Genomic DNA, 13257 nt, shown 5'->3' with positions numbered 1-13257 from the left:
ATATATTTGAAATACTGCATGTGGTATCAGGCGAGATCAAAGCAGACCAGCACTGTGCCTTCGCGTAAGCAGATTGGGTGGGGCTGAAGCGTTCTCCGTATTTTAGTGTGTGCGAGTGAGTGAGTCATGACGCGTTAGATTGACGAGAGGACGTTACGAGGCGATACTGTATTATCGACCGCCGTCATTGGCTTGATGGTTTGCCACACGACGTAGAGCTATCCCGCAGTTCACTAAAAGTTTCCTGCTTGTTGGGTAGAGCAAGCACTGATTCCCTGTACCCACAGTCTAAGGTGGGAAGTTTAGTTTCTTCTACTGGTTACATTCGCACCCCCAAAGGACCTATACAGCCCTGGGTTCGCCTCGAGGGCTTTCTCGTAAACGCTGTCTAGACTTGATGGCGAATTCAAGCTTTCTAAATATGTGTTCTATGTCGAAATTGTCAATTCATGCAGCTTTGTTTGCTTTTTACCTAAGCCAAAGTTTTTCTTATGGTTTCAAACTATATAGTAATTTTATAACCATTGGACTTGTCCGACGAGACCGATATGTCTATTGCGATATAATTCACTATATATCCATTGTCGAAAAGTGAGTGAAATGCTATAAAGCTTCACTATGATTTGTGTGTGATCAAAAATATTTTCTCCGAACCGCGAGCTGATGGTGTCTCACCTGTCGGCTTAAAGATAGGACACGCAGTCACTTAGTCAAACGTATCTCTATTTACCATTATGTAATTAGTTTGATTGCCTAAAGAAAAGATTTGATTTATGCTCGAGTCGTTCAACTAGAATTAATTAATTCGTCTATTTATATAAATAATTTATTTGGAAAACTTAGTTACCCCATGGAAGGCGTTTTATAGATTAATCAACTAAGAACAAATTATATACTGAAACGGTTATATAGATGTTATATTTCATTGAGTTTCTTTTTGTCGTCTTGCAGGCGAGTGACTCCGTACTGTCAATGGATTGTAGCCAAAGTGTCATTTGTAACACGTCGATCAACAATCAACCTTGCGATAGCTGAACTCAAAGTCATTTGGAATTCTGGCCATCATTCGAGTTAGGAAGGTGTCGCTTGCAGTATAAATAACCGGACTGGCTGACAGGACGAATCAAGCACGGGCAACACGTGGAGAAACAAGAAGGAAAAGATCGGAACAGACAGACACACGTAATAGCGGCAGACAGTGCAGTACGGTGATCGTGGCATATACCTTGGCGCACCTCCACGTTGTTCACCGTTCTTGTAATTTACGAGAGCATTTGCAATAAAGATTTCCCTGGCGCAGCGATCCTTTGTCTTTGGCTGCATGGCTGGTGTTTATATGTGTCGCATCAGGCGTATGACTTCGCGATCTGTCAGTTGTGCACATGTTCGGCATTTCCTCGAACAGCCCGTGAATTTAGTGACAGAAATACCCACAAAAGCGTATAAATAGACAAACACAGATTTCCAGGAAAGGAGAAAAAGAAACGACAGTAGAAGCAATTGCGACAGCAGCGGCAGTCTGTTGTTACTCAGTCAGCGGCGGTGGTCCGATTTCATATCAATACTACCTACATACCCACCTTCAGCGGACTCTGCTTTGTCAGTCTGGGCGCGTATATTCGTAAGACGCTGCTACGCCTTTACGTAACGTGGCTCGACTCCAGCAACTGGACATCTGGGCTCACAGCACTGTGTCAGCCCGTCAGGTGTGTCCTCCACGCGCTCTGAAGCCACAGAGGCCAGCGTCAACGTCTTTGCTGTACACTAGGTTGTGGTTGTAGGCCTCAAATGGAATAAAATAGTCGGCCTCTGGTTTTTTCTGACTATCCTTGTCATCCAGGCTCAAGCAGGTGTTCGCGTTTCGTTTATTCCAAGAAATTCACCGGGTTCACAGAATTTCTCTCGACGACGTCAACGACAACGGTCCGTCGTCGATCTCGTTGCGCTACTACTTTCTTTCCCCTACTTACGAGTGTGAATCGAAGCCACCTGAATCTTTCGCATGTGTCACAGAAGCCATACCGGTGGAACAGTGCCGACCTCAAAGGAGCTAACATTGCGAATAACGGACCTCATTACCGATGGAAACGATAAACTGATCTGTTCAAGTTGGTGTTCTTAGTAGTGGCCGATAACCGAAAAAACCGGTAAAAAGAACGAATGGATTAATCTGTGTATGTGTGTGGGGTGTGCACATAACCATTGCAGGCAGAAGGAGTACGGAGGAAACAAGAAAGATCACGCACACTCGCACACACATACACATACACACACACACACACACACACACACACACACACACACACACACACCCATACACACATATACATACACACACATATTTACACAGGTATAAATAGTGGTGTTTGTGTGATATCTGTTTGATGGTCACCCCCGTAGCTCGTGGAGGGAGAAAGTGAAGGTGTGAGAGAGAAGGAAAGAGCGTTATCGTGCTTATACATGAGCTGCACCGGCTCAACGTGCCAACGAAAAAGAAGTGCACGAGTGTACAACGTCAAGTGAGGTGAGGCGTCAATTGAAGTGATTGTGTTGGTCATTGGTGGTTGTGCCGTGGTCCGTGATTTGTGCGCTGCTCGATCGGAGGCTGAGGAATATTATGTGAGCCCGGTGGAGCTCGCTGCCGTCCATTCGGGCCAGCCGCAGCAGCTCCAGCGGCAACGGCAGCCCCAGGCGATCAACAGCAGCCACCAACTGCCCCAGCAGCAGCAGCAACAGCAGGTTACCACACAACACATGGATAGCCGAGCGCTCAGGTACGCCTCATATTTACTATTATTGCTATCAATTAATTGCTTAGTTTAGCTACAAGGTTTAGAGGATCTAGCTGATAACGAATGGCGATCGGCGATGTATTGAAACCACTTTTAATGTCAGGGAGACCAGGATGATTTTATACTTCATTTAGCCTTCAAATAAAATACGCATCAGTCAGATTGCCTTCGCTGTCGAGATAATTAGAAAAGGGGAATATTATTTTGCTTGATGCCTCTCTATCTTAGCGGTTGAATGTTCAGTGTAAACTTATCTCTATTTTACATCATGATTAAAAATAATTAATGCTAACAGGTAATTTTATACCATTTTGCTGGGTTCCGTTGGCGTCAAGGAAATAGTCGCCGTTGTACATATCCACGCACTCATATTGGCTGTATTGAGGGATGATAGCTTGAACAAAATGGGCATATCGAATGTTTAGTCATTATCTATCCAACGTTATCGCATTCAGAACGCAATAGTTGGTCGCCCCATTTCGCCTCGGTTTTTTGGTATTTCTTGTTATAAAAGAGGAAGCTACCAGAAAGGCATTTTACGTCATGCTATCAAATCTTATCTATTTTAAGCAACTATGCTTGAAGTCAATATTAGTTTTTTTAATAGCAAACTTTTTTTACTCTAAGATAAGGTGTTTTTTTCTTTGTTTATCTTTGTTATAACTGACAAAAGGTGTGATCCATATATAGTACAGGAACAAAGTAATTGTTCCTTCTACATAAACCAGGACTGGTGATACTGTCTTTTTCAAGGTTCGTCAATCTACCGTTTAATTCGTCTACATGTCTTAGATTTTCGACCATGTTAGAGACTTTATTACACTAGCAGTAACGAGGATTTCGTAATAAATGAGATACGTCCATAAACATTTTAAGAAAGGTGAAATATCGTATTGACATGCACACATCGAATAGCGTCCCCTATTGTTGACACCCAGTAACACGGCGGAAGTGCCTACCTCTGGCAATTTTTACGCCGACCAACGACCCCTTGGCCTTTCTTTGATGGGAATCGGTATGTGGATAATGATATTGTACAACATAGAACTTCGCATGCGCAGCAATCATATTGTACGACGATATCCTCGAGGCAGGCTTAGAGGCAACCTTTTCGACCACATTCACGATTCGTGGGGTCTCAGTTCTAGACCATTGCTCGTTCAATGACCTAGAAAGAAATTGGAAATGCCAATATCACGTTAATAGTACGTATATCTGCAGTAATCATGTTTGTATCATTCATTTTGACCAAAAACAAGAAAGCCAACAAGTTCAAACGTTGCCATCTCACGGTAATCAAGGACTATATCTAAGAGCAGAACTCAAATCTGCTACTGTCAGCTTTCCATGTCTTATAAAAACGGTCAAAGACTGCTAACCCATAGAAGTCGTGTTCTTAAAAATATGCACATATACTATAATTGGCAGTATTCGCTCTTATTGTTAATTCTAATATTTTATCGCCACTGCAGTTATACTGTTTTACAGCTCAGATGAATGCAGCGGTGCACACGAGGTGTGATAATACCTTTAATTCGCTCCCATGAAAACGTTCTAATCGTAGTTTGCTATAATATAAAAAAAAAAAAGAAAAGAGAGAATAATTACTTCGATGTTGTCTAGCGCGTTTTCCGTAGGTGATCCTCGTTTTCGTAGCACGTGGTCCTGCGATACCGCGCTGGTGGTGATGACGGTATCACGGCTCGATCGCCGTCCATCGTCACCAACGCCATGATACGCCGGGTAGCCAGAAGGGGAACGGACCAATCGAATGACTAAGGGGTCTTGACTGGCGGATTGGCTGTCGTCGTTACGAACCGAACGCGTAATGCTAGACCCAGCTACGAAAGATAAATAAGTAAGAGACAGGAGACGGACGACAGTTTGATCATGCGTATATTCCTCTATCGGTCGGTCGTGCAACATGTAAGCATGTCGATGCCGTTGTCAATGCCGTCGCCAAATGTCGTTGGGCAGCAGCTGCTATCGCTGATATGGCTGTCGCTATGGTCGCGAGGACCGTCACGCCGCTCCTGCCTTGTTTCTACCCTAAAATGAGAAGTGTTTCTCATTTTCCTTTGCGTCTCTATCCGCGATTTTTGCCCTAGTTCATACATTTCCCTTCCGTTCTTCCCTATTGTTACTCTCTGATGGCCAGAATCGCTTACCGGATTTTGTGCGCCAGAACCGTGCGCGCCATCGTCATCTACTAAGATTTGTCATTTTACTGCACGGTGTCAACGGCAGTGTTTAGCTCGCTGCTTCTATGTATCTCGTCGCACACAAGTCCCTGCCATTTGCTCACTCACTAACAAGTAAATTTGATTTTCTCGCTGCTACTGCTCGTTTACATTTCACAGTCGGTCGAAGCGGTGGCGGCAAGCGTACGCGAGCAATCTCGTACGATGAAGATGATACCATGGCCTCAACGCGCTCTTGACTGCGTTAAGAACGCCACAAGTTGCAACGACAGCCAGAACAACACCAGAATATCCCGATAGAAGTTTAACGGAGGCTGTCTTTACTTTGCTGTTGTTGTGTCTGCATTAGCCATCGCAACAGGCGCAACAAGCGGCCACTCGATTGTGCCGGAGAGTGAGGCTATACTAGCTGCAGTGTCATCGTAGAGGTCTTTTCCTTTGAACCTCAGTCCAGTCTGTAAAGATCTTCGAGTTAGTGAAAAAGCAACTTTCATAATATTACGTCAAAAAGAAAGAGACGCCGATGCTGATGCGGACCGTAGCTTCCATGCAGGCTATAAGGACTACGACAATGAAAGAGAATTTTATCAAAGGCTTCCCGGAACAAAAAGCTGCCTCTTGTAAAATATATATATGGTTGATTAAGAGGCACACAATCTTCTACTGTGTAAAAAAAACTCCTAATCTATTCACAGGTGTTATGCCTTCTCGTCAGAAGAAGGCCATATGCTGTTGGTTCAGTTGTATGCGAGTATATCTTCAAGAAGATGGCTATCCGCTAGTCAAAGTAAAGAACATCTACGAAGAGCGTCCAACAAAATAACTCTAGCTGACATCATATATTTTGAATTGATTCCATTCTGTTCTCCATGTTAACATGTAGTTAGTTTGTACTGCTCTGCTACTTCTCGCGATAATGACATCAGCACATTCGTAATCAATGCTGACAGCCATATAAATGAGCAGCAAGAATACTTTTAGCTCATAAGGATTTGCTGGCGCAACTATAACCTACTCCGTGTAACGCCGTAGTGCATACTGCTGCTGTTATTAAGTGCGTCGTCCCGTTCCTAGGCCAGCGATTAGATACCTACTCCAAAATGTCTGCTTGCACTTTGGCCACTCGTCTCTAAATTAGGTAAATGTATAAACTCACGACGCAGTTGATGAATTCGTGAGCCAAAGGAAAAAGAAGACGGGAAAATGATTAGGAGGCGAAACAGTTAACCAACTGTACTATAGTGTAGCCTGGAATTTTCTATTGTCCTGTTTGTTTGTCTTGTAATCTTGTCGTGTTTTTAACGAGCGTCGTCTAAATCGAACTCGCTCTGACCGATCATCTTTACGTACACTCGGTCCGTTTATTAACCAGCCAGTCGGATAAAGAGATTTAAGGACGGATGGATGTATACTTCTCTTCTGTGGCTGTTGTCATGTATTTGCCATATGTACTACGTATACTGCTCTTGTGTATGGGTAAACGACGATGGATCCGTCAAGGCAATGTCGCCTAGATCGCAAGAGGAATCAGGGAAGCAACTGTCGGTAGTAGCTAACTAGTAACACTGATGGCATCGTCGTGTTTTTTTGTGTTATACAGAGGAAATATATTGGCTTGAAGTAAAATTATAAGCTGACTCGATCTTGTTGTACTTTCACCCTCCGTTCCAAGAAATTTCTGTCCGCTTCGGTGGCAGTGGGCTAATGGAAACCCATGGAAATCTATCTAGAGAGCAATTGACAATGGAGTAACATTCTAGGGGATGACCTTTAACCCCTTGTTTTTTTCTGATCTTTTTCCATGATGGTCCATGGTGATGTGGAATTTGCTGCCAGCTTCCGTCTACTAACTTAAGTAAAAAGCTAACTCCTGATAGGGAGAGAGAGGTTGTCAGCGGACACGTTTGCGGGGTGGGGTCGAGTCGGCAGCGGTGGCGGTTGACCAGATCCTATAAGGTATTTGGCTATAGTCATTTGTGTGTTACTTATAGCTGATGCACCTGTATGTGACGCGCAACAGGAGAGGGGAACAGCTGGACGCGCAGGCAGACACGCACGTAAAGATAGACGCAGAGACGCTGACTACCTATTGGACCATGTTACCGCAGACTATATGTGGAGTGATGAGTGATGAGCGAGCCAGTAGGTACCCTGCTATATGAAGCTTACAGTCGGATAGACTTGTTTGCCTTGGTGCAAATAGACACTGAAATAATGCGCATAATAATTAGGCAATTATATGCGCGCTCGCCTGCTTGTGTAGACCAGAAAAGGTAAGCTGGAGAGCAGACAGCTCCCTACGCCAGCCCGTGCAGCAGCGGCTCAGTGGAGGGCTGTTGAAAACCTGGTTGACTGACGACGTCATAAATACGTCAAATATATCTTCAGGAGCTTCCCACAAGCAATGTGAGAAGCTCCTGAAGAAGAAGAAGAAACCATGCAAACGGAGGTGGGATACTCGAGACGTTAATATGCTCCTAGGTCCAGTTGTTATGTACGCCTGTACAATAAGTACCGCGTACGGATAATGTAAAAGATTGTTAATAGAATGACAAAACCAAATATGAAATATTAACAAATTAACCGAATCCTTCGAACACGCTACGCGTGCTAGACAGCCTAAGTAAGAGAGGAGCGGATAAAGAAAGTGATCATGACGACGACGACGACGACGACGATTACGTAAATAGCGATTCCCATCCCTAAGGATCTTCATTCGTCCATCGCTTTCGTTGTCTCTCACAACAGCAGCGTCAGCAAATTCCCGTCGTTTTTTTTCTGGCTGTGAGCATGGCTGTGTGTGTTTACCTATCTACGTCGTCGTACCTGTCTACCGGTTTGTATACCTGTTGTCGAAAGACGGTATGGGGCAGCCGACGGAATCGAACCGACGGGTTGGCTATTTGAGTTCTCTGCTGTGCTGCTTGCCTTACCACCATTGAGGCGTATATTCGTTTCAAAGACGATGCCAGCTCTAACCGCGCCGATACTGAGTAACAATGCCTGCCAGGCATCGCGACACAGTAAATACTCTCCTACGAGCAACAGCGATAGCGCAACACTGACAATACTAGTAGCAATAGTCAACGGCTAGTGGCTGCCGTCATATCCGCCTTCCGGCTTTACATCCGGAATCTCCCAAGTAACATTCAACGAAAATGAACACTCTCAGTCGTCTCGCTTGCTTTTTTTTCCTACCTTTTTCGTTCCTACTTTGCGGCCCCTCGCAGGCCGCGATGCGTTCGTCATCATCACGATTACATTGATTATGCTTGTGATCATGATGGTAGTGGGTGAACAGCCTTGTGGCAGCGTCACACAGATGGGTATGATGACTGAGACCTATCTTAGCCTTGACAGAGCTGTAATAGTCTCTCCGGTCAATCGAAAAACCTCCGTAAAAATATCTGCTCACAAGCCGTTTTGCTAAACAAAACGTATACTAAGCTCAACTGTGATACTTAATAAACCGAAGAAATGTTATACAAACAATAATACGTTCAATTTTCGATGACATAATAAAATCACTGGGCCACTTTCAAACTACATTATGGAACCTAGTTAAACGTTTTTTCATAGGTCACTCCAACATGTGGAATCAAGCATTGGATTAAAGACATGCAAACGCTTCAAATAATGCTGTATCGTAACGACTACCACTTTTATAAATGTTCACAGTTATCTAATGTAAATAGCTTCTTTTGTAGTTTCCTTTTCCCCTCAGGAGCATCCAATTAGGAAGCAGAACCGACTATATTGAATTGGAAACATGTACATATTGTTCCTTATATAATGCAACATTCACTTATGCAAAGTGGCTACAGATCAGAAAAACAACCTGTTCACTTGATGCATTTCGGTAATTGCATCTGGGTAACCGCTTAACAGAAAGATCCTTACGTTTAATAATAATAATAATAATAATAATTGCAGTAGTACACGTAATTACTAAAAAAAAATCGTGTCGTCACAATATTAATTTAGGTTTTCTATGACGCCCTGAAAGGACAACAAAAACACCGTTAGGCTCATTTAATTTGTGAGGCTATTTACACAATCACCCTATTCGAACGTTTTTAGTGTCTCATACTAAAATCCGCCACGAAACGCTTCTCTTATTTTTTTTTGTGACATCTCATAATAATACGTACGCTATGGGTAAATGAACCAACGGGTCACTGCGTTCCGAACGGCAACAGAAAAGTGAATCAATGTAATGATATCATTCTGAAACCGTAAAAACAACGGCCAATGCGTTTAAGTTTTAAGTAAGTTGCAAACATGTCAATGAAGCTGACTACCTAGTTTTGTTATAAGTGTTATTCACTCATCACAAAGCAAGCTCTTCGTAAGGATGCTGCACGAACAGTTTCCGCGGAGTCGTCGAACGTGTCAAAATATCTTTTTCATGAAAGAAGATTAAATGGGGTTTGTATCTGGAATCATTCATATACATTGGCAAGATAAGTCTTCTTCGCCACGGAAGTTCCTTCTGCGAATTCTTTGCCGCACCTCGTCGTACGCGCCTGATTACACAAATACATATTATTATTTATGTAGGATTTATTTCATAAAACCATTTCGCAATCTTAAATTCGGTCGTTTTCGTTGTTGTTGTTATTATCATGATTTTTCAATTTGTGAGCTCGCAGTATTTTTCTGTTATACCAGTCCCCCAGTTTTCGCCCCAGTTTGCCTCTGTAGTGCCGTTAGATATTTTTTTTTATTATTGCATATATATTCGTGTTAGCAATGGTTGGTCGCCTTGAGCATACAGCTCCCCTGCGAGTGGTAGCTTCACGTTTCGTCGTTGAGCCGAAGATGACGCCAGGTCGCACTGCCTCCCTCAATCCGCCATAGCGACACACTCCGCTGAAAGTAGGGCCTTGTGTCGGTCGACCGAAGGCAATGATCGTTTTGTTTCCCTTTTCAACGTACGCCCTTTTATGCCATTGCTGCGTTTACATGTTCGTTTACTTTATTATATACAATATTCTCTATTACTGCTACATTGTTTTCAAACAACCATATCAGACAGTTTTAATGAGGTCATAATTTTATTAATGCAAGACCTCTCAGTATCTTTAGGCCAGCTCAAACGTCACTGGGCCCACTGACAGCAGCAGCAGCAGCATTACTATTATCGGAAGGTCGCCCAGTAACTGAATTCGGTGTAGTAAAGACAGGCCTGACTAGATTGCTTGGAAGCTATTCTATACTCGGCATGACTACACTTTAGCTCACCCACTCGACACGCTGCTTTTTTGTTCTATTTGTTCGATCGCCATCTATGCCTTTTTGAAACTGTTTTCTGCATAGTTTTTTCTGCGAGTTGGGTTCTTGAGCAAATATATTCCAACCACTGGGCCGTTTTTTTATTAGTAAGTAAGGATGAATTTTGTGCAAAATCCTACTATGATACGATCCATACAATTGTATCAACCAGACGACAGAGGATCTCAATGACCTATTTTCACGCTTCAAAAGGCCTCTGAAGTTATTTCGTTTCTTTTTTTCTTATTGGCTATCATGCCATTATCACATGCACCTGCTGGGTACCTTATGAGCCTTGGTATTACGTTGGGCGTTGTTATATTAAACTGAAGTGTCGTCATCTTGGCTTTTCCTATAAAATTGTAAGCATTAAGACGAAGAAATGTCACGTTACACGATATCGCTATTAGGTGCGTAAAGTGTCGTTGGCGGATTGTCCCATGTTTGAATCTTTCGGCTTTTTTTTTTTTGTTGATGTTGTGGTTACCCTTTACGGTCGTTGTTGATGCCATTAACTATGAAAGCGGACAGCTTGACAACTGAACAGCATTGAAATCCACTTAAAGGTACGGACTGCTTTTTGCAGGAAGTCTTCTCACCGATTTCTGTCAACCATGTTTTCTATATTTCACATTTGTTGTTCAAAGCACACCCGTATCGTAGTGGTGACGTGGTAACCTTTGCCCGAGTATCTGCACCGTGCCACTGCTCTCCAATTCAAATGACCTCTTTCCGTCGCGACCTTTAACAACACAACCACGCTTGATAATCATCATCAGGCTAAGGCTCTCTCTCTCTCTCTCTCTCTCTCGCGCGCGCGCTCTCTCTATCGAGAGCGTAGTACATAGGGAGAGTAAGAGTTGTCCGAATACCTGTCAGTGACTTTCAGATCATTACTACAACGGCGAGTAGTACAACATTGGTAGAAAAATAAAAATTCGACCGTTACAACCATGTTCCTGCTGCCCTGCCTTAATTACGTTTAATAATCTTTCAAGATAGAAGCTGTTTGACCATCTGAACGCGTTTATTTGTTTGTCTGTTTAGTGTTTGATAAAGGTGTGCCAATTGTAGACCTATCACTATGACTAAATAGCGCGTTATAAATTATATCGCGCTTCTTGTCAGGTGATAAGTTTGAATCAATACGAACGAAGAAAGAGGAAGAGAAAAGAGACCAATCTGCGTACGCTATTTTTAAACATCATTCGCTGATCTTGTTTCTAAATTTGAAGAAAGTTTTAACACGCTTCTTGTTAGTTATTGGTTGTGTTTTTTGTAAAATCGTTAGAAAAACGGCGAAGAGAACTGGGACGGAGCCAATCACAGTTTCTGCTTAACTCGAAACTAAACAAAGGTGAGAAATTTGAGCTCTTTTTCTTTTTCATAGATTCAATTATGAAATCAGTGGATATAAATAAAGACGTCTAATGTCTCCACGTATTTATTATTATACATTTGAACACATATATTTCTGTGTACTCTCTGTGCATGCATACATACATACATAATTGAACGTGTATCTACGGATGTATATTCGTATCAATCCTCCATTTCACGTATCAAAAATTACGCTTCGACTGACAACTACGTGGAGAAGACGTTGTTGTTGTTGTTGTTGTTGTTTTTAATATACGTTTCCGTTGTTGGCACCCGCCGACGCCTTGCGAATGATCGTCGTATAAGAAGCACAATAATCATAACACCAATATAAGATTATACGTATATTGACAAGGGGAAACGATATCGCGATGGAGCGTGCTAAGCTTGATAGCATATTAAATATATATTATTTTATATCATCGATCCAGCGCTTCTATTTTCCGTTCCCATCGCTGTTGCCGGCGCCCATAGTCCTATTAGTGGTCCCTAACTGATAGGCGCGTTCGCGTTAGATAAAAGTCGTGGGTGAAAAGGGACGGCTGTGTCTCAGATGTACGGCACAAAGCTCATTGAAACAGACGTTACGTGGCCGAAGAAGAGATACCTGCAGGTCCAGGGGTCCCCATCACTAAGGGACACCCACTGACGAAATGAGCAAAGCCAAAGGAATCATGTCTGGATCTCGCTGTTTCTGGTCCGCGTTTCTGCCGTAGCTTGTAACTACTTCTACTGACTCTACCAGACCTTGTCAATAAGACAGCAAATGGCAATTTGTATAGAAATATCGTGAATATGGGGTCCTGTCTTCACTTAGACACAAAAAGGAAGAATACGACCACCAGCTGGATGGATATGAATCCATTGCAGCATCAGGGATGCTATCATGATCGCTACGATCGTATCTGTCGATTCGTTGGTCTGGTCGCTGCGGAACATCGGAAGCGATCTTGCAGTCTCCGTAGACCTCTATGTCTCTCCACTAAGGGGTTTACTTTGTTTGCAGTAGTGCTATTTTTTTTTTTTTTTGTTTTTTACAGCAGTACGTGTATTTGCACTATACATGTACACGTGTACGTGAAAACCTGCCCATGCTTGCCGTCGTGTTGCGTTACGTTGCTAATCTAGATTCTGTAAAAACCGTCGGGCAGCGACGGCGGTGTTAGTATTCTTCTATTCTACCCTGTTGCCTGTGCCACTATCTCGCAGAGTCGCCTGCTGCTGCCACCACTTCTGCAGTTGCTGGTGCCACCTCTGCTACGGTCTCTTCCTTTTTCTGTGTATGAGTTAAAACCGAATAGTACCAGCTACTGCCGTGCAAGTTGGCTGGTAGTGATATGAGTTGTTCGCCGCCGTCACCCAGCTCAGGAAGGATGGCTGGCTGGCTGGCTGGCTGGCTGGCTGACTGACTGACTGGTTCGCTCTCTGGCCGCTCGGGTGCTGTGTGCGCGTTGTTATGGTGGACAACCAAAGCAGACGACCCGTTCGTCCCCGCCGGCCTTGTTCGTGGTATCGCCCAGCGGCCCGAACAGAGTAGTGTCCGACAGGGAAGAAGCGAACAGCAGCGCGACGTAGAGCAGCATCAGCCAACGACCCGCAGCAGCACTCTG

At 43.4% G+C, this 13257-nt stretch overlaps 1 protein-coding gene and 1 long non-coding RNA gene across 6 annotated transcripts in view; one reads left to right on the top strand and one right to left on the bottom strand.

Annotated features, from left to right (window-relative positions):
* The window catches only part of Smr (nuclear receptor corepressor smrter), a 50130-nt gene that overhangs the window by 10242 nt on the left and 26631 nt on the right, over positions 1-13257 (top strand). For 3 of the 5 annotated variants that reach the window (XM_086993225.1, XM_086993223.1, XM_086993224.1), the window contains exon 2: positions 952-2774. In XM_086993225.1, the coding sequence (XP_086849351.1) occupies positions 2755-2774 (20 nt within the window). In that variant the 5' untranslated portion in view covers positions 952-2754. Of the gene's footprint in view, positions 1-151; positions 294-951; positions 2775-13257 lie in introns of those variants that run through there. The other 2 variants (XM_086993226.1, XM_086993221.1) reach the window with 2 other exon arrangements.
* On the bottom strand, positions 3378-5974 carry LOC147755053 (uncharacterized). Its single transcript, XR_015330408.1, has 2 exons — positions 4401-5974; positions 3378-3960 (listed from the first exon to the last, which is right to left on the bottom strand). It is a non-coding gene; the product is annotated as an uncharacterized LOC147755053 (long non-coding RNA).

The sequence above is a fragment of the Varroa destructor genome, unplaced genomic scaffold, assembly GCF_002443255.2.
Source record: "Varroa destructor unplaced genomic scaffold, Vdes_3.0 BEIS01000006.1, whole genome shotgun sequence".
Classification (NCBI taxonomy): domain Eukaryota; kingdom Metazoa; phylum Arthropoda; class Arachnida; order Mesostigmata; family Varroidae; genus Varroa; species Varroa destructor.
The sequence above is the reverse complement of the archived record's forward strand: the minus strand, read 5'-3'. Positions and strand labels throughout refer to the sequence as shown.